Consider the following 20,581-nt stretch of genomic DNA (forward strand, 5'->3'; position numbering starts at 1 on the left):
CACAATTCTGGGTTCGTTTTGCATATTTCATAAGATCAATGTCCGGGAAGAGATGAGCAGCAATCCAGGTAAACCAACCACACAAAAAGGAGGCCTATTGCCAATAATTGGAGATCTAGAATTCAACTAATCCGGGAGATGCGTAAGGTTCCACCTTCACAGGACGAGCATCCGATCCAAGTTCAAGATGACCAGTCGACCCACAGTTAGACATCACTGATGCCATGGACTGTTTTGTTTTAGGATTGGAAGTAACCCTTAGAGGTTAACAAAAGGCTAACTAGCATCCTTTTTTTGTCTTTCAGTGTTTGGTAACTGTTTAATTTTGCTGTTAGAACTTAGCAGGTAGTAAAAGCTAGTAAAATCACAAATGCCCAGGGTGGGCAAAAGATCTACATTTTAAGTCTCTTCAACCGATCATATATGCTAACTCAAAAGCAACCATCAATTGCAACTACAATATCAAACAGGCACCAAAGTTCGGGTAGTACTTTTGTTGAACCATGATCATCCAAGCCTATTAAAACATACACAATATTGGGGAGGCCTCATCATACCCAAGCATAAACACAAAATATCTTTAAAAAAAATTGCTTCAGATTATAGCATTTAAACCAGCCAATTTAAGGAATCAACTAAATAAATTTTTCAAAGGAATTTCATCATCTAGAGGAGTCATTTCTGCAACTGCATTCATACATCAATAAACAATATAAGGCCTGATAATTGCAGTAAGCGAAATCGAAGGAATTCCTCATATCAATTATCAAATGTGTTATGATCAAACTTGCTTAACACGAGTCTAATAGGAGCCAAGCAAAAACCCAAAACATAGAGTGAATAATAATTTAACGCTCAAAAACAAAGGCAAAACAAAATAGATACTAACCTAATGAAATCAAAATCACAACATCAGTTGGACTAAAAAAAACCTACCTTGTGATCTTCTGCATCTCAGTTCTTCTCTATCTGCCCTGCCATCACCTTCGCTTGGCGTACCTAAGATAGGTCACCACTGCAATGGCCACAACAGTCCCTGTTGACACTGCAACCGTTGGCCACTGCAGCTTCGAGCCCATTCCATCACCCCCCACAGTGTTCTCCCCTGAAGCCATCGTCACTCCATTGATACCACCAACCACCTTTTCCTTCAATTCCTTAACCATCCCCTTTGATTCCTCCAATTCCTCCATTAACATACTTATCTTGGACTCGAGCATTGGCACCTTATCATTCTCTTTCTTTGCAGCTTCCAGAATATCATCCCTGGTTCCTGTTTCAGCCATCTTCTCCTTGAACATCTTCTCCAACTCCAAAGCATTCTTTGCAAGAACCGATTCTAGCTCTTCAATTCGCCTCTTCAACTCGCTTGTCTCGGTTTCTTTCTTTTCAATTTTCACTTTCATCTCTTCCTCAACCCTAACCCTCTCACTTCTTTCAACTCTCACTTTACGCTCAGCTAATTCAAGTCCTGCTTTCACTTTCTCCACCTCTTTGCACAAACCCGCTTGTTTTTTTTCAAGATTCTCCAAGTACGCTACTTTCTCTTCCAACTGACTTTTCAATTTCACAACCTCCGCATTTGCTTCCTCTACTTTCTCTTCCAACTGACTTTTCAATTTCACAACCTCCGCATTTGCTTCCTCTCCTTCACTCATGGACGAGATCAAGTCATGTTGCAACCTCGACACTTCTGTCTCGAGCTCGAAGGCCCTCGCCGCAATTGCCTCTACCGCCTTCTTATCCGATTCAGACTGTTCGATCTCCCTCTCCATCTTGCCCAATTTTTCCCTCATCTCCATCTTATCGTTCATCAAACCTTCAATCTCCACTGTCAGATTACCCATTCTTTCTTTAATCTCATCATTCTCACGTTCCAATTCAATTTTCTCGTGCTGTAACACCTCGATCTTTCGAATCATCTCTGACTGACTGGAGTCGTGATCATCGTGATCCTTACTCGAGATTCCATCAATCTCCACCGTCCTATCCTCCAATTCTGATGCCACGCCGTTGTGAATATTCTCATCGGCCATAGTTAATCCTAAAACACAAAGGGTGTTATATTAAGACAAAAATTCATAAACTAGGAATAAAAATGAATGAAATTACAAAAGAAGAACATGAATTTATATAAACACTCTTTGGTAGCCAAGAAAGTGTGGGAGCCTCAGCCCGTAGAACTAAGCTGAGTTCAACTTCAAAAGCAATGTTTTCGTCAGAAAATTAAAACAAAGCATTGGGGCATAGAGAAAGAGAGAAACCCGAGTGACGGATCAACTTGTTGATCGCGCGGTGCTCTATAGGAAACCGAACTTGATTTTCTCGAGAAAAAAAAAGAGATAATTTTCTGGGAGAATTTTTGGAGAAATGATAGGGAGAGAAACGTTCAAGGGTGTGTACAAAAGCAAGCGTCCCTCTGCTCTAAGGTGGAGTGAACCTCGATTAGGGTTTGAAAGTGTTTCGGTACTCACTGTTCATTTTTTTTTCTTTTGGGCTAGATTTACTTTTCAGAGAAGAATATATATCCTTGTGTAATGGACGGTCCGGAGCGGCCGAACCACGGGGGATGATGGAAGCCCTCGGCACGTGCTCTTTTTTTCTTTTCCAAATAAATTTACTCTTCTAATAAAATTTTTCAGGGTATTACTCTTTTATTCTTTTTGATAAAAACAGTGCAAATATATTAATAGGAGCAAATTACTATGGGCTGAAAATCAATCAAAAGGCTCATGAGCAGCTTGATAAGAGCTCATTTGGGTCCCTTTATTACCTAAATGAACGATTATCAAGTTTAGTAAGTGAATTGAATCTGAACATGAGCTTTTCAATTTGTTTAAAGGTTTGATAATAGGCTCGATTTCAAATTTAAAACTTAGATTTTTTATTTATTTATTTTAAAATTAACTAGTACTTTACATACTAATCAATCAATTAATTAATTTAATATAATTATTAACTTTATTAAAAATGAATAACATAAATAGGAAAGAGGACTTAATAGAAGAGAGGAGACTCTAGGAAGACTCATCTTCTCATGTGGTTGAAGTTGGCGTGGGGGGCGGAGAGAGATATGGAATTGGGAGTTCGTGGGTTGGGGGGAAGACCGGGGCGGCTGTACAAATTACTTCAGATTAAATCTGGGTATGTCCAACAACACCATGGTTCTTCCTCGGTGCAAATCCCCTATACGCTCTCTCTCTCTCTCGCTGACATTGATTTTTGACTTGATTTACTTCTTTCATTGTGTGATTTGTTTGGAGAAAGTCAGGCACGAGGTGGTGGAGGTGGCATCAGATGTGACCAAGTATAGAGCAGGAGACACCGTCGGTATTGGAGTCGTCATCGAATGCTGTAGAAATTGCGGGCCCTGCAAATCCGACGACAAGCAGTACTAGCATGATCTCATACTGCAGCTCAAGGTGGCTTTGCCGGCGCCATCGTTACCCACATCGGTAGGATCGGCTCTTCACAATATGGGATTTTAAGTGAATGATTTAATCAAGGATGTTTAATATTTTATTTAATTTTTATTTTTATTTAAAATTAATTTTTTTAACTTTTTAAGATGCAAAATCACTAATTAAAGTTTTATATTCAAGATTTTCAAGTATTTCTTTTTCTATTGATAGCATAGCCAATCTATTTAATTTTTCTTGTGACATAGTTGATCGCAAATAATTTTTTATAAGTTTAAGTTTTGAAAAATTTCTTTCTACAAAAGCTACTGTCACAGGTATCGTTAATAAAATTCTATAAGTAATAAATGCATTTGAAAAACAATCTATCTTTTTTATAAAATTCAATGTTTCAATTGGTGTACTCGTTTCTTCCAAATTTTCTTTTAAAATTCTCAATTCTGAAAATAAATCAAAACCATTAATATCTGAATGTGTTCCACATTTTAAAATATTCTCAAGTGTCAAATATTTTTATTTCAAATTATTCTTATCTAATGATTTTAATATTTTTAAATCATATAAAAAATCAAATATATTCTCATATGTTTGAAATTGTTCAAATCTATTCTCAAATAAAATAATAGCTTGATCTATTATGTATAAGAAAAAATTAATCTTAAAAGATTTTTCGATTGAGTGTATTGTATCATCATTAGCATTTTTATCAAATTGTTTTTTCCTATTAATTACACATTTTTTACGAAATATAGGTTCAATATTCATTTCAAGTGCAATTTCTTTTACTGAAATCATAGAAGATATAAATTCATTCTCCCTATAATTTTTTAGAAAAACAGTAAGCCCTTTTAATTGATTAATGACGACATCAATACACATATCTTTTGATTGTAAATTTTTACTAACACAATTAACAGCAAATATTATGTCATACCAAATAATCATTCCTAGTAAAAATTTAAAATTTTCTATTTCATAAGTTGCTATACAATAAGATTCACTCTTGTTTTTTGGATCATCACTAGTGTTTTCTAATTGAAGTAAAACATCTCTAATTTGAGAAGTTTGAAACCTTGTTACCTTAACACTCTCTATTCGACTTTCCCAACGTGTTTGTGATAATGATTTTATAGTTAAATTTGGTACATATTCGGTTAAAATTTTTTATCGTTTCGTAGAAGAAGAAAATAATGTATATATTCGTTGTATTACTCCAAAAAAAGTTATAACTTTAGAATAACAATTAGTCATATCACAAAGTACTAGATTAAGACTATGACAACCACACAGAGTATAAAATGTTCTATGATTTATATCTAATAGTTTCTTTTGTACACCTTGTTGTTTTCCTTTTATATTAGATCCATTATCATATCCTTGCCCTCTTATATTCTCAATACCAAGTTCAAATTTTTGTATGACATTTATTAATTCATTAAAGAGTCATTCTCCTGACGTATCATCTACTTTTAAAAATTTTATAAAATGTTCTTCTATTTTAATTGGACTTGTAGAAAAATTCAAATATCGTATTATTAAAGATATTTGTTCTTGATGGCTTATATCCGAAGTGCAATCGAGTATGATTGAATAATATTTTGTTTCATTGATTTGCTTCATAATTTTCTTTTTAATATTAAGAGTTAATAAATATTAATTCATTTTACATATTATGACCAAGATAATGATTATGAATTTCACCATGTTGAAAACGTCGAATATGTTCTTTCATTATTGGATCAAATTCTACAATCATTTCAATTAAACTTAAAAAAAATTTATTATTCTCTTGATAAATTCGTTCATTTTTCCCACAAAATGCCAAATTATTTTTAACAAGAGTTTTCACAACAGAAATAATTCTCAATTATACTTTTTTCCAGTGTTCTTTTTCTTTGTTAATTTGTTCTTCTATATTTTTATCAATTGTTGTATTTTTTAACAATCTTAACTCTAAATCAGTTCATTTACTCATATTAAAAATATGTTCTTCACTAATTTCATTACTTTTAAGTTTAGTACTAAGATTTTTCCAATCTTTATACCCTTCATTAGTTAGTTGTTGGTTATTTAATTTTTTGTCAAATAACTTACAATAAAAATAAAATACTCTATCTAAATCTTTAGAATATATAAGCCATTTTCTATCATGTTTCTCTCCATTTGATAATTTTCGAATATAATATATATTTGAAAAATGTCTTGAATTTTCATCTTTTGGAAAAATTAAATCATTATCCCTAATAAGACCTTTTTCAACTACTAAATTTCGTAATTTGGTATCTATATTTTTCCAATATTTTGGATCATAAATATTATCATCATTATTTATTTATTTTTCTTCTATATTGTTAAAATGTCTTTCAAAAGAAATATCATTAGTGAACATTTCTTGTATATCAATGTTATGTTTATCACTATTATTATTATTATTATTATTATTATTATTATTATTATTATTTTATTAGATTCTAATTCCATCTCTGGAATTGATTGCTCGTTTCTTAGAGGATTTTCATCTTACTCATTTATATTTTGTTTATAATTAAAAATAAATTTATCAAGAGCTCCCTTTTGAAATGATACTAATTCTTCTATTTTTTTTTTTTTTTTTTCATATCCGGATTCATATTTTCTCGTTGACATAATTAAATTTCAAAATTAGCACTATAAATTGACAAATTATATAAACAAATAAAAATAAATTTAATAAATCTATAGAAATAGTAGATTGAAACAGTATAACCTGATTATTATTATTATTGCAAATCGATCGGCGAGTGAGACTTTAGAGATATCGGATTCTTACCGGATACAACGCTCTAATATCAAAACTTCCAAAATCTAAGAAAAAATAGAAAAAAAAAAAATTCAGAGTGAAAATAATAGAAAAATAATATACAAACATTGAAATCAAAATTAGAATTGATGAAAATTATAGAGAATTGGAGGTCAAAAAATGATGAACACAATAGTTGGAGCAAATATTATAGAAAGACCAAGAGATGAGAGTGAGAGAGATGAAAAAAAAAATTTTAGAGAGACTAAGAGAGAGAGATAGGAGTAATAGATAATTTGAAATACAATAAAGTTGTTAGTTGAGAAGTATAAGATTTGAAAAAAAAAAAGAATTAAATTGTATTTATTTTATTTTTTAAAATATAATTTCATTTATTTGTTAGTTGGGAAGTCAATTATGGGAATAGAGTATAATAAATAATATTAATATTATTGAATTAAAAAAAAATTTGGGGCCCAAAAATTATATTATTATATTAAGAAAAAATTGAGGGGCCCAAAAAATTTGGGAGCCCTAGGCGGGTGCCTCAATTGCCTAAAGGTAGAGTCGCCCTTGTACATCGGAAACCTAAGAAAAAATTGCTCTCTACTACTCATAAAACTCATTGTCCGCTTCTAGTTTCAAAATTTTAAATATTAAATGGGATTCAAAAATTTTATACATTAATGAGCTGAGCTCGAGCTCAAGTCAAGCTATTTTGCTTGCTCGGCTTATTAAGCTCAAGCTTGTTTTAATGAGCTCGAATTAAATTGAGCTCAAGTCAAGTTATTTTACTTGCTCAACTCATTTGCAGCCTAAATGACTACAAAAGACAATAAGAAAATAAAAATTACAAAACAGTTAGAGCAATCAAATATCAAAATTATAAAGTAAAGCAATCAATCTATAAATAATAGCTAATAATTTTCAAGAACATCTTATTCTTTTCTTTTTTTTTAAGAGTGTGAATTAATTAAGGAAAAATAACTACAATTATAGCCCATATTATGACGTTAAGGCAAAAGCAAGCAACTTAAATTGGTATTAGTCAGAATAATGTCAATATAATGAAGAATATGTATTCAAGTTAAAATGCAAATGACAAAATAAATGTGCCCACTTTAATGTTTTGAAAATTGGACTGAAAAGTGAGCTAGTAGGCAATCAGTCAAAGCAACTAATTGACGACATCATCATAACATAATAATAATACAATTTTTTTATAAAATTTTAAAAAAAATCTTTAAAAAGTCAAAAAAGAAAGAAACTTATACACAATAATTTAGGCATAACACTTACTGAAAAATAAGATAAGGGAGAGATAACTTAGATGATTTGAGCACTCGAAACGCAGACCTAATAGAGCGTTTGTGTGGAGAAGTGAGTTAGCTATTGTTTGTGATATGAAAAAGGGTAGGGATAGATCTAAAATAACTTAAAATAAGATAGTGAGAAAGAATTTAATAGTCCTCAATCTAATAGAGAAAAACACTCGATCAAATGAATTAATGGAAAATGATTCATGTAACCAACCTCACCTAATGAGATTTAAGACTTGTTGTTGTTATTGTAAATTAATTACTAACATTTAGGAGTTTAAAAACTTGATTATACAATTTTAGGTTGTTCCTCAATCATATTTTTCTAACTCATCGTAATCAAGTTATCCTTCAGATTCTTCTTCCACTAACCAAAACTTTGATTTGTCAATTGGTTCATAATCAATGGAATCATAAAACCTCGTGTCAAATTCAAGCTTACGTATAACTAATTAAGTATGATACCAAATAATATATTGATTAAACATGCAACTAAATACAACAAATGACCATAAGAAGTAATTTTCTAACATACTAATTTTGCAACCACGAGTTATATAATAAACGTATTCAAGTTTGTTCAACCTTTGATGCTTTAATCTTATTCCTCCTCTTGGTATGAATATGTTTAAAACACACTCCAGTTATCTTCACATGCTGAAGAAGTTGTTTGACTAAGAAGTTTAATGGCTAATTTTTGTAAGTTTAAGGTATCACAACCAAATAATCTCATTCATCAATGAAAAAATAACAATACAACATAACTCATCTTTAAAGGAATAAGTATAAATTATTTACAAAAATAAGATATGAGTTCCTTTACAAACTATGAAAATTATAATTTGTATATGCTTACTAGGAGAAGTAGACTTGCAAGTAGTATAAATACGTTGTTGTCCAAAAACTATTTGCTCACTCTCTAAACATTGCAAACTCCTCCAATAGTTTGGTCTTGCTACCATAATTTTATTCTCAATGACATCTAAATGCCCTAACACAACTTCCGATTTGGGGCAAAATTTTTCTAGATTATACTGAAAAGTGGGATTCTACTGATATGTTGTTGTATGGATATTTTTACATTCTCTTCCTTTTTCCATCTTCAAAAACTTCTTGCACTTTCCATTTGTGATCAATGCTTGTAAATATTCCTTGTGATTGGCAAACTTTTCAATGCAATAAAAGGTAATAGCAAAGCGAGTTGGTCCAAGACAAATGATTTCTACCCAATTACTCATTTCTCAACCAATTCAATGTATGCTTACGATGTAAAAAGAATCAAAAGAATGAAGAAACAAGCAAATAAGAGGAAGTCACTTGCCATAATTTCAAAAAGCTGAGGCACCTTTGACCTCAATGCTCATATCTTTAAGGAAAAGAAGAGGATTAAGAAGAAGGATCTCAATGTCATTTGGAAAGATAGCGACTTCAATTTGGACTTCAACAAAAAAAAAAAAAAAAAAAACGACAAATCTTTGGCTCGTGTCTATTAAGGACAAAGATGAGGTAAGCTCCTTCTCCTTGAATGAAATTTTCAAAATGACTTGCTTAACACCTTAAAATTTGGAACTTAGTTGAATATAATCTTCTTTGAAAAATGTCACTATTTAAGCTTTTTAAAATTTATTGAAATTTTAAACTAAATGTTTTCCCAAAATTTCATCCTAAATAAGGGATTAAAATTGTTTTTTAACTTTTGTGCCCCTTAAAATTGTTTGATATATTTGTTTATATGATATTTTGTACAAAGTTTTTGCTACTTTTTGAAATATGATGAAAATTTTGTGAATTTTGATTCTTTCTTATGTTTTTATGACAAATAGAGATTTTGTTGAATGATGAGCATGATGATGAAAATTTTGAAATTTTATCATGTTGAAATGCTCTTTGTAAGATTCATGCGTAAATCTTTGAGTATACATGCATTGTTTTAGGGGGAGCATGCTTAAATGAATATTATGGTGTGAATATTATGCTTAAAATTAATATCTTGTCATGATTGAAAATATTGAATATTTTTTTGGTGACATTGAAAATATTTGAATGATGATCATTTTAGAATATGAATACCATATTTGAACTTAAATGAATATCATATCTTGATTGAGCATATTGGATATATAATGTTGAGTTAAGCATATTGAGCATCTTATTGTTAAAAATAAGATTGACTTTATTCTTTTGAAAAATTTAATCATATTGAATATCTTCAAATTTTTGTTTGGATTTCATTTTAAGACCTTCCTCTTGGAAACCATTTTATATTGATTAAGAGGCAGGAAGCATAAATAAAAATCATTTGATTTGTTTTTTGATCTTATTGATATTTAATGTCACGCCCCGAACCTGATAATGGGACCCAGGGGTGAATTAGTAACCTAATCAATCCCTGTATCATACAAAATACCATAATGAATGAGGATCTGATCCCTGGGGGTTCTCGTACACCCTATACACATTCACATACAAGACATATATACAGCGAAAATTGTTCTTTCTATACATATATCGTACCATACCAAAGTCTATACAAAAAGAGTCTAAACTCCATAATAAAAAAACATAAACTCGGGTGCCAACCAAAACCCCAAAATAACAACCCGATATAGTTCTAGTACTTACACAAGTACTTCCCGCAGTACACTGACCACTACACTCCCAGCACAAGGACGCTAGTTCCAGTTACCCGAAGGACTTGAAAAACATGTACGTACGATAGGGGTGAGATACTTCTCAGTAAGACAGATCCACGTTATATCGGTGTGGCATATGAGTGTTATCATGACATAAAACATACACAATTCAATACAATTCCAGTATTTTCACAAAACAGTTCCAGTATAGTGCATATCACACACACACACACATGATCAGTAATTGATGTCGTCACACCCTTCGGCCTGAAGCCAGCCCGCATTACACAGCATCCCCGGCACATGGTGTAGCCCCAGGCTCCCATGGCACCGTACCGGTATATCTAGTGGATCCACACCCTTCGATGATCAGTCGATAAGGCTCACGCCCTCGAATATAGAGCCGGACACTCTTGTCAATCACTGACAGGTGATATTTCACACCCTCGGATATAGAGTCGGACACCCTTTCACAACCTAGAACAATTTGAAACCCTGTTCCTATATCTCATTTCAGAAAACCACAACATATGCATGTTCATGTAACAAATCAATCCACACTCATTTGGTAATCTCAACAGTCATGATTTTCAAAATACAGTTTAAAACAAGTTAAGGCACGACCATCTCCATAACATAATATTTATATATATATATATATATATATCAATATATTCACGATTTTCCAACGAAACGAGAGATGCAACCCAATGCCCCTTTTTTCCCAAAACTGTAATATGAAAAACCTGCAATTTCCACTTGTTATATTTTTCCAAATGAGTAACCAAAACACACATAGGACCGTGAACCACAGTTCTACTGAGTCTGATTTCGAAAATAACCGATATAAACAGAATCCTCTTACCTTTCCCTAATAGTCAAACTCGAACTCTACGGCTCCTAAACAGCGAACCGACTTCCCAAAACCTACAAATCACAATACAAAACATACTCACAATTCCATTCCTTACAAAACTACTGGAACGGAAATGAAAATCAAGTCTTACCTCAATTTTGAGTCAAATCCCGAAAATGCTTGAAACGAAGATCCGTTCCACAAATCTCGAAGAGAATCCTTCCCTAATTCTCGTAGTAACGTCGGATCGTCGATTCTAGCAATGTACGGTGAAGAAATCTAGAGAGAGAGAGAGAGTGAACTTTGAGTTCCTAGAGAGAGAAAGAGAGAGAGGATTTTGATTTCTTAGCTTCTAAGCAATGGAAAAAAGATATTTATAGCCCTTTGACTCATCTAACCTCGTCAACAAGGCGGCATCTTCGTCGATGAGTCAATGAAGGGCGTTCGTCGACGAAGTGGTGGCCTCTTCAACAAGCCTGAGATTTCTGGATTTCCTGAACCCCCTCAACTTCTCCTCGTAGACGAACACCTGCATTTCGTCATCGAACAACTGAAACTATCTCGTCGACAAATTCTGGCTTCGACGAAGCTTGCTCAATTTACTATTTTACCCTTCTATTATTTATTCATTCCAAATATTGCGGTTCGGGTTCTTACAACCTCCCCTCCTTACAAAAATTTCGTCCTCAAAATTTGTAATCTCTTACTTACGAACTCATTAACCACAAAACACACACTCGACTCTAGAAAGAATCGGCGGTTATTTACATCAAAGCCCCGTCGCAATACATACACACCCTCACTTATGGCGGAAGAATACCATGGTTACATACATAAACCGTCTCAGGAGTTCACATTAATACACACTCTCAACGACTAACCATCTATCCCAAAACAAAAGTAGGTTAATACACATAAACTTAAAACAATTGTGAATACTTCCGACGTATTTTCGGTTCCAATTCCCAAGAAGCTTCCTCAACCTCGTGATTCTGCCACAATACCTTTACTAACGGTATATCCTTGGTACGTAGCTTTTGAACTTTATAGTCCAAAATCTGAACAGGTACCTCCTTGTATGCTAAAGTATTCCCAATTTCCAAGTTCTCGTAATTAACAATATACAACGGATCCAACACATACCTCCTCAACATGGATACGTGAAACACATTGTGGATCCTCGAGAGTGCTGGGGGTAGTGCAATCCTGTAGGCTATCGGACCCACTCGTTCAAGAACCTCAAATGGTCTGATAAACCTCGGGCTCAGCTTGCCCTTCTTTCCGAACCTCATAACCCCTTTCATTGAAGCAATCCTCAAAAATACCTTACCCCCCACTTTGAATTCCAACTCACGGTAGCAAAAATCCATGTAACTCTTTTGCTGACTCTGAGCTGATGTAATCCTATCCCGGATCAAACCCATCTTATCAGATGCCTGCTGCACGAGTTCAAGTCCTAACACCTGATGTTCACCAACCTCATCCCAATATAGAGGAGATCGACACCTCCGACAATACAAAGCCTCGAATGGTGCCATCCCGATACTAGCTTGGAAGCTATTGTTATAGGCAAACTCTACTAGTGGCAGAAACTGCATCCAACCACCACCGAAGTCAAACACGCAAGCCCGTAACATATTCTCCAAGATTTGTATTGTCCTCTCCGACTGTCCATCAGTCTAGGGGTGGAACGTTGTACTGAAGGTAAGCTTCGTCCCCAATGCTCCCTACAAGCTCTTCTAGAAATGAGAGGTAAACCTCGGGTCTTGATCTGACACAATGGACACTAGTACCCCGTGCATTCTAACTATCTCATGCATGTACAAGTCTGCTAGCCTACTCAAAGGGTAGCTAACCTTCATTGGTAAAAAGTGAGCAGATTTCGTCAACTTGTCCTTAATCACCCAAATGGCTTTCTGCCTGTGAAGTGCTGGCGGCAATCCGGTCACAAAGTCCATGGAAATATGCTCCCATTTCCACTTCAGAATAGCTAACAGCTGTAATAACCCTGTTGGCCTCTGATGTTCACCTTTCACCTATTGACACGTTAGACACTGCTCCACGAACTGAGCAATCTCCTTTCTCATACCACTCCACCAGAAGGTCTCGCGCAAATCTCGATACATCTTTGTACTATCAGGATGTATCGTATACAACGAACGATGCGCTTCCTCCAGAATCATCCTTCTGATCTCGTCGTCCTTTGGAACACACAACCTGGTTCCAAACCTCAACACCCCTCCTTCAGAGATGTTAAAATCCGCAGCCAACCCCTGCTGCACTTTCTCCACAATCTCAGCCAACTCCATATCACTAGCCTGCGCGGCTTTAATATGCTCAAACAAAGTCAGTTGGATCACCAAACTAGCAATGACAGTTTGATGATCACCGGATACCAACTATATACCAAGGCTTTCCAAATCCCTTCAGATATGATGCTGAGCTACCATTGCTGATACTGCCGCATGCTCCGACTTTTGACTCAACACATCAGCTACCACGTTAGCTTTCCCCGGGTGATAACTTATGGTGCAATCGTAGTCTTTGATGAGCTCAAGTCACCTCTGCTGCCTCATGTTCAACTCTTTCTACATGAAAAAGTACTTGAGGCTTTTGTGATCAGTGAAAATCTTGCACTACACACCAAACAAGTAGTGTCGCTAGATCTTCAATGTATAAACTACGGTAGACAACTCCAGATCATGTGTAGGGTAATTCTTCTTGTATTCCTTAAGTTGTGGAGAAGCATAAGCTATTACTTTACCCTGTTGCATAGGCACACATCCCAAACCCTTCAGAGGCGCGTCACTATAGATCATAAAATCGCCATCCCCTAAAGGAATGGTCAAAATCGGTGCAGTAACCAATCGCTGCTTCAGCTCCTAGAAACACTGCTTGCAATCCTTGATCCAATCAAATCTCACCCTCTTCCTGGTCAATCGTGTCAGAGGCCCTAACAATTTAGAGAATCCCTCCATGAACTGGCGATATTAACCCACCAGTCTTAGAAAACTCCGAACCTCCTACACACTCTTCGGTCTCACCCAGTCGACCACAACTTCGATCTTGCTAGGATTAACTAAGATACCGCCTTTAGACACCACATGGCCTAAAAATATGACCTGATTTAACCAGAACTCACACTTATTCAACTTGGCATACAACTTCCTCTCCCGTAGAACATGTAGCACTAACCTTATATGGTTTTCACGCTTTTATGAACTCCTCGAATATACTAGAATGTCATCAATAAATACCACTACAAACTTATCCAGGTACTCATGGAAAACCCTGTTCATCAGATCCATGAACACTGTCGGAGCATTCGTCAACCCAAAAGGCATGACTAAGAACTCATAGTGGCCATATCTGGTTGGGAAAGCAGTCTCCGCAACATCTGCAGATCAAACCCTCACCTAATGAAACCCTAACCGTAGGTCGATCTTCAAAAAGACTTGCGTATCCTGCAACTGGTCAAAGAGATCATTGATACAAGGTAATAGATAACGGTTCTTCATAGTCACCTTGTAGAAATCATAATAATCAATGCACATAAGCATTGACCCCTCCGTCTTCTTTACAAACAAAATTGGAGCTCCCCAGGGCGAAACACTCGGTTGGATAAAACCCTTGTCTAGTAATTCCTGCAATTGCTCCTTCAACTCCTAAAGTTTTGCTGGAGCCATCCAGTACGGAGTTTTAAAGATCGGTGCCTTGCCAGGCAACAACTCTATCACAAACTCCACCTCACGATTCGGAGGTAAATCGGGTAAGTCTTTGGGAACCACATCCGGAAACTCGTTAACCACTCGAATATCCTCAAGCTTCAACTCATCCCGCAGTGGTTCCCTCATGCAAGCTAGGTACCCCTGACATCCATCCAAGAATAACCTCCTTACCTGTAATGCCGATAGAACCAATGGCGTCGAACGTACACATAATCTTATAAACTCGTACTCCTGTTCCCCAAGAGGTCTGAACACTACCACCTTTCCACGACAGTCGATCACAACATAACTGGAGGATAACCAATCCATCCCCAATATGACATCAAATCCAGACATGTCGTATACCACAAGATTTTTCGGTAGCAGTCTTCCTTGAATTACCACTGGGTAGTCTTCTAACATCTTCCTACAAAACGATACACTCCCAGATGGTGTAGCTACAGACAATTCTTCATTCATGACTCAGGTCTCAACCTCGCACAATTTCAAAAAGTTAACAAATATAAAGAAATGGGTCGCACCCGAATTAAATAAAACCATAGCTCTATTTAAAAACAACATCATAGTACCTGTCACCACATTCCCCGCATGCTCAACATCCGTTGGAGTAAGTGAGTATATCCTTATTGGAGTTGTGTTCGCCTGGTAAGTTCCCCGGGATACCTGATTACTTCTCTGATTCTGACTCTAAGCGGGTGTACCCCTTTTTAGTGCATGACAATCCCGAGCCATGTGACCTGACTGGCCACAGTTGTAGCAGTTACCCCCAAACAACTGGCATTCATCGCTATGCCACCTATGGAACGTGATACAATGATCACCCAACTGACTCGCTTGAGAACTCTGACACTTGGTATTTTGATGATAATCTGAGCCCTTGTTCTTCTTCTTCCATGATCCTTGGCGAGATCCAGACTGAGAACCAGAAGGTACTGGCCTCTTCTTCGCTTCCTAATCCCCCTCATCCTCCCGGATGCCGGTCTCGATCACAGTGGCCTTATCCACTAAAACCAAAAATTCACGGATCTGAAGCTTACCCACTAATCTGCGAATGTCCTTCCTCAGACCCTTCTCGAACCTCCGAGTCTTCTTATACTCGTTTGAGATCAAACAAGACGCGAAATGAGATAACTCTATACCAAGTAGCATATCCCTGCACCGTCATATCTCCCTGAGTCCGAGCAGAGAACTCATCTGCCTTTGCATCACGTATGGTGGCCGGGAAGTATCTTTCAAAGAACACTTCCTTGAAACGGCTCCATGTCATTTTTGTAGGACTGGCTCTTTACTTCTCCAGCAGGCTTAATGCATTCCACCAACACCTCGCCTCCCTAGACGTCTGGAAGGTAGCGTAGAGGACTCTCTACTTATCTGTGCAGTGTAGGACCTCCAAAATCCTCTCGATCATCTCGACCTAGTCTTCTGCTATCAACAGATTGGGTCCTCTTGTAAACGTCGGAGGGTGCATACGTGTGAACCTCTAAATGGTACACCCTGTAGCAGTAGAAGAGCGTTCGCGTCTCCTAACACTCCGCTCGATCTCCCGCATCACCTGCCTCGTCAACCTTCGAGGCAAAGAAGGAGACTCATCATTCGCAATCTCCTCGGAGCCACTTTCCAAGTTATTATCCTTAGGCTCCATTCTAAAAATACAATAGGAATCTAATAGAACTCTTATGTCACGTACAGTTAACACAATCATTTATAACTAATCATGTTAACTATCATCTCACGGGTCCAAGTTTGTCCTATCACACTGACACGGAAATCATCAATGGTTTACCGTAATTTTATTGAAATCGTCATTCTAAGAAAAACACAGAACACCACCAACGAGTCCTTATCTAGCAACAGAACAACTCTCGACCTACTCTACCCATTTCCTACATCCTATACTCTGGTATGTATACATAGTTACACCTAACCAAGTCAACAAAACCTAACAACCTGGTTAGCTCTGATACCAAGTTGTCACGTCCCGAACTCGGTAATGGGACCCAGGGGTGAATTAGTAACCTAACCTGTCCCAGTATCATACAAAACACCATAATGAATGAGGGTCCGACCCCGTGGGGTTCTCGTACATCCTATATACATTCACATACAAGAGATATACACAGCGAAAATTGTTCTTTCTATACGTACATCGTGCCATACCAGAGTCTATACAAAAGGAGTCTAAGCTCAATAATACAAAACATAAACCCGGGTGCCAACCAAAACCCCAAAATGACAACCCGATATAGTCTTAGTACTTACACAAGTACTTCCCGTAGTACACCGACCACTACGCTCCCAACACAAGGATGCTAGTTCAGGTTGCCCGAAGGACTTGAAAAACATGTACGTACGATAGGGGTGAGACACTTCTCAGTAAGGCAGATCCACGTTATATCGGTGTGTGGCATATGAGTGTTATCATGACATAAAACATACACAATTCAATACAACTCCAGTATTTTCATAAAATAGTTCCAGTATAGTGCATATCACACACACACACACACACATGATCAGTAACAGATGTCGTCACACCCTTCAGCTAGAAGCCGACCCACATTACACGGCGTCCTCAGCATATGACATAGCCCCAGGCTTCCATGGCATCGTACATCTGGTGGATCCACACCCTTCGGTGATCAGCCGGTAAGACTCACGCCCTCGGATATAGAGCTGGACACTCTTGCCAAGCATTGACAGGTGATATTTCACACCCTCGAATATAGAGTTGGACACTCTTTCACAACTTGGAACAATTCGGAACCCCGTTCCTATATCTCATTTAAAAAAATCACAACATATGCATGTTCATATAACAAATCAATTCACACTCATTTAGTATCTCAACAGTCATGATTTTCAAAATACAGTTTAAAACAAGTCAAGATACGACCAGCTCCATAACTTAATATATATATCAATATATTAACGATTTTCTAACGAAACCAAAGATGCAACCCAATGCCCCCCCTTTTTTTTTCCCAAAACTGTAATATGAAAAACTCGTAATTTCCACACATTAGATTTTCTCAAATAAGTAACTAAAACACACACAGGACCTTGAACCACAGTTCTACCGAGTCTGATTTTGAAAATAATCGATATAAACATAATCCCTTTACCTTTCCCCAAATAGTCAAACCCGAACTCTACGGCTCCTAAACAGCGAACTGAGTTCCCAAAACCTACAAATCACAGTACAAAACATACTCGTAATTCCATTCCCTACAAAACTACCGGAACGAAAATGAAAACTGAGCCTTACCTCGATTTTGAGTCAAATCCCAAAAATGCCCGAAACGAAGATCCATTCCACAAATATCGAAGAGAATCCCTCCCTAATCCTCGTAGTAACGTCAGATTGTCGATTCTAGTAATGAATGGCGAAGAAATCTAGAGAGAGAGAGTGAACTTCGAGTTCCTAGAGAGAGAGAGAGAGAATTTTGATTTCTTAGCTTCTAAGCAATGGAAAAAGATATTTATAGCCCTTTGACTCGGCCAACCTCATCGACGAGGCGACATCTTTGTCGACGAGTCAATGAAGGGCGTTCATCGATGAAGTAGTGGCCTCATCGACGAGCCTGAGATTTTTGGATTTCCTGAAACCCCTCGGCTTCTCCTTGTTGACGAACACCTGTATTTCGTCACCAAACAACAGAAGAGACCTCATCGACGAATTCTGGCTTCGTCGACGAAGCTTGCTCAACTTACCATTTTACCCTTCTATTATTTATTCATTCCAAATATCACGGTTCGGGTTCTTACATTTAAGAACATTGAATACTAGGAATCTTATTGATATTGAAAATTTTAAATGAATTCCTTGTTAAGCTTATTAAATATATGATGAGATTTTATGTATGATGAGTTAAACGTATTTCCTTCCCAATTCCCTTTTGACATTGATAATGGAGAGTATGTGTACGTGAAAACATTTTTGAAATCATGAGCATGATTTTTAAACGTTTTGAAAATGTTTGTAAATGAATTTTTGAAGATCTTATATGATATGACCATTGTGAAAATTGAAACTTCAAAGAATTATGGTCTTTGTTAAAAAGTAAAATTACAAAAGCATGTACTTCTTGAAACTATAAAGTCTTGGATCAAACTTGGTTTTCAATTTCTTGCAAAATTTATCCCCTAATCTTTTCTTTTTGATATAGACAAACCGGGGGGGGGGGGGGGGAAGTTTTTAAGCATGAAAAGTTTTTAAGTTAATTGGTATCAATTTTATTTTTATTTTTGATTTATGATTGGCAACAATTAGCATTAATTCTTTATATAATCATACATTACTTTAGTATAATCAATTGTTAAAATTTTGACCATGCTAAAATTGTCATGTGGAGCATATTGGTATAATTGTTTTTTTAATGTACATGTTGTATAATTGAAACTTTGTCCTTAATTGTGTAAAATCTTTAGCCTCACCCCTTATATTTTGGTTTTGATGATGTTAAAGGGGAAGAGATATGAAAGGGACCTTGTGTGTGATTTATATGATTCATACTTGTTCCTATTTTTGTGAATAGTTTGACATCATTAAAAGGTGAGAGACTATTAGCCCCAAGGTTTTATTAATATGATTTTTGATGATAACAAACTAGTGCACTAATAGCTTTGTGCTTAAATTGTTTTTTAAAAAATTAAACAATTTAGCTCATTTCAAAACTTAAGTGTCCAAATCAAGCAAATGAGGTTCAAATTGAATGAGATCAATTCTAACATTTCCATAGGATTGAAATGAATCTGTGGTAGCATACAGTGCCCAAAACTTCCCCACAGTTTAAAAGTTATGCACTTAAAACAGAAGTAGTGTTTCATAGCCCAACTAATTTGTACATTTGGCACCTCGAGTGTCCAAATTGGACAATTGTGGTCCAAATTGAATTGGAAAAATTCTAACACATTCATAAGATTGAAACGGATGTGTGGGAGCTTATAGACATCAAACATTCCCATAGTTTCAATGTTAGGGACATAGAAACAATATAGTCTTTCATAGTGAAAATAGTTAGTTTTCAAACATTGAGTGTCCAAATCAGACAAATGTGGTCCTAATTGAACAAAGAACGGTTTTAACACATCCATAGGGTTTAAAGGGATCTATGGGAGTTTATGTAGCCAAAAATTTCTCCATTATTTCAATGTCATGCACTCAAAACCAGAGTTGACTTTCATAGTTCAACTAGTTAGTTCATTTTGAATGTCGAGTGTCTAAATCATGAGGTCCAACTTGAATAGAACTAGTTCTAAAATTTTAATGGGATTGAAAAGAATCTGTGGGTGTATATGAGGCTTAAAAATTCTACATGGCTTCAAAGCTTTGCCCTTATAACTAAAGTAGCCTTCAAGAGTTCAACTAGTTTGCTCATTTTAAACCTTAAGTGTCCAAATCGAGCAAATGACGTCCAAATTGAACAGGACTAATTCTAATAAATCAATAGGGTTTGTTAACCCTGACAGTTACACTATCTTGGTTTATATGTTTTGATGATATTAACCTATTTGTTGTTCCTAGTATTTTCAATCCTTGCAGATCTTATCTAGTATAGGTACAAAGTGTCGGATACATGGAGATACCAAATCAAAAGCAAAGATCGGACCGAGTAGACATCAAATAGAAAAGATTGGAAGGACGCTGACTCGGAAGCACCAAAGCACATCTTGAAGTTTTTATTGTGTATAAATTAATTGTAATAAGGGTTGTGTGAGTGAGTGCGTATTGTAACTCTTGCGGTGTGTGTCTTGCATGATTTATGAGTAAGAGTTGAGCCATTGCATAAACATACTAGGAAACATGAGTTTATAGGATTGCACTAAAGACATAAACACAAACTCACC

General features: G+C 35.9%; 1 protein-coding gene across 2 annotated transcripts; it reads right to left on the minus strand.

The window, feature by feature from the left end:
* Positions 1–726: 726 nt before the first annotated feature.
* LOC131148973 (peroxisomal and mitochondrial division factor 2-like) lies at positions 727–2,505 on the minus strand. 2 transcript variants are annotated; one of them, XM_058098966.1, is made up of 3 exons: positions 2,265–2,493; positions 1,629–2,044; positions 727–1,574 (listed from the first exon to the last, which is right to left on the minus strand). In XM_058098966.1, the coding sequence occupies exons 2-3, from the start codon at positions 2,034–2,036 to the stop codon at positions 981–983; spliced, it is 1,002 nt and encodes a 333-aa protein (XP_057954949.1). In that variant the 5' UTR covers positions 2,037–2,044; positions 2,265–2,493; the 3' UTR covers positions 727–980. The 2 variants fall into 2 exon arrangements, with proteins under 2 accessions (XP_057954949.1, XP_057954948.1); XM_058098965.1 differs by having other exon boundaries at positions 727–2,044; positions 2,265–2,505.
* Between the last annotated feature and the right edge of the window lie 18,076 nt (positions 2,506–20,581).

Source organism: Malania oleifera, chromosome 2 (genome assembly GCF_029873635.1).
Source record: "Malania oleifera isolate guangnan ecotype guangnan chromosome 2, ASM2987363v1, whole genome shotgun sequence".
NCBI lineage: Eukaryota > Viridiplantae > Streptophyta > Magnoliopsida > Santalales > Ximeniaceae > Malania > Malania oleifera.

Bases quoted from the DNA above. Each gene is read 5' to 3' on its own strand.
- LOC131148973 (XM_058098965.1), bottom strand. From the start codon at position 2,036: ATGGCCGATGAGAATATTCACAACGGCGTGGCATCAGAATTGGAGGAT.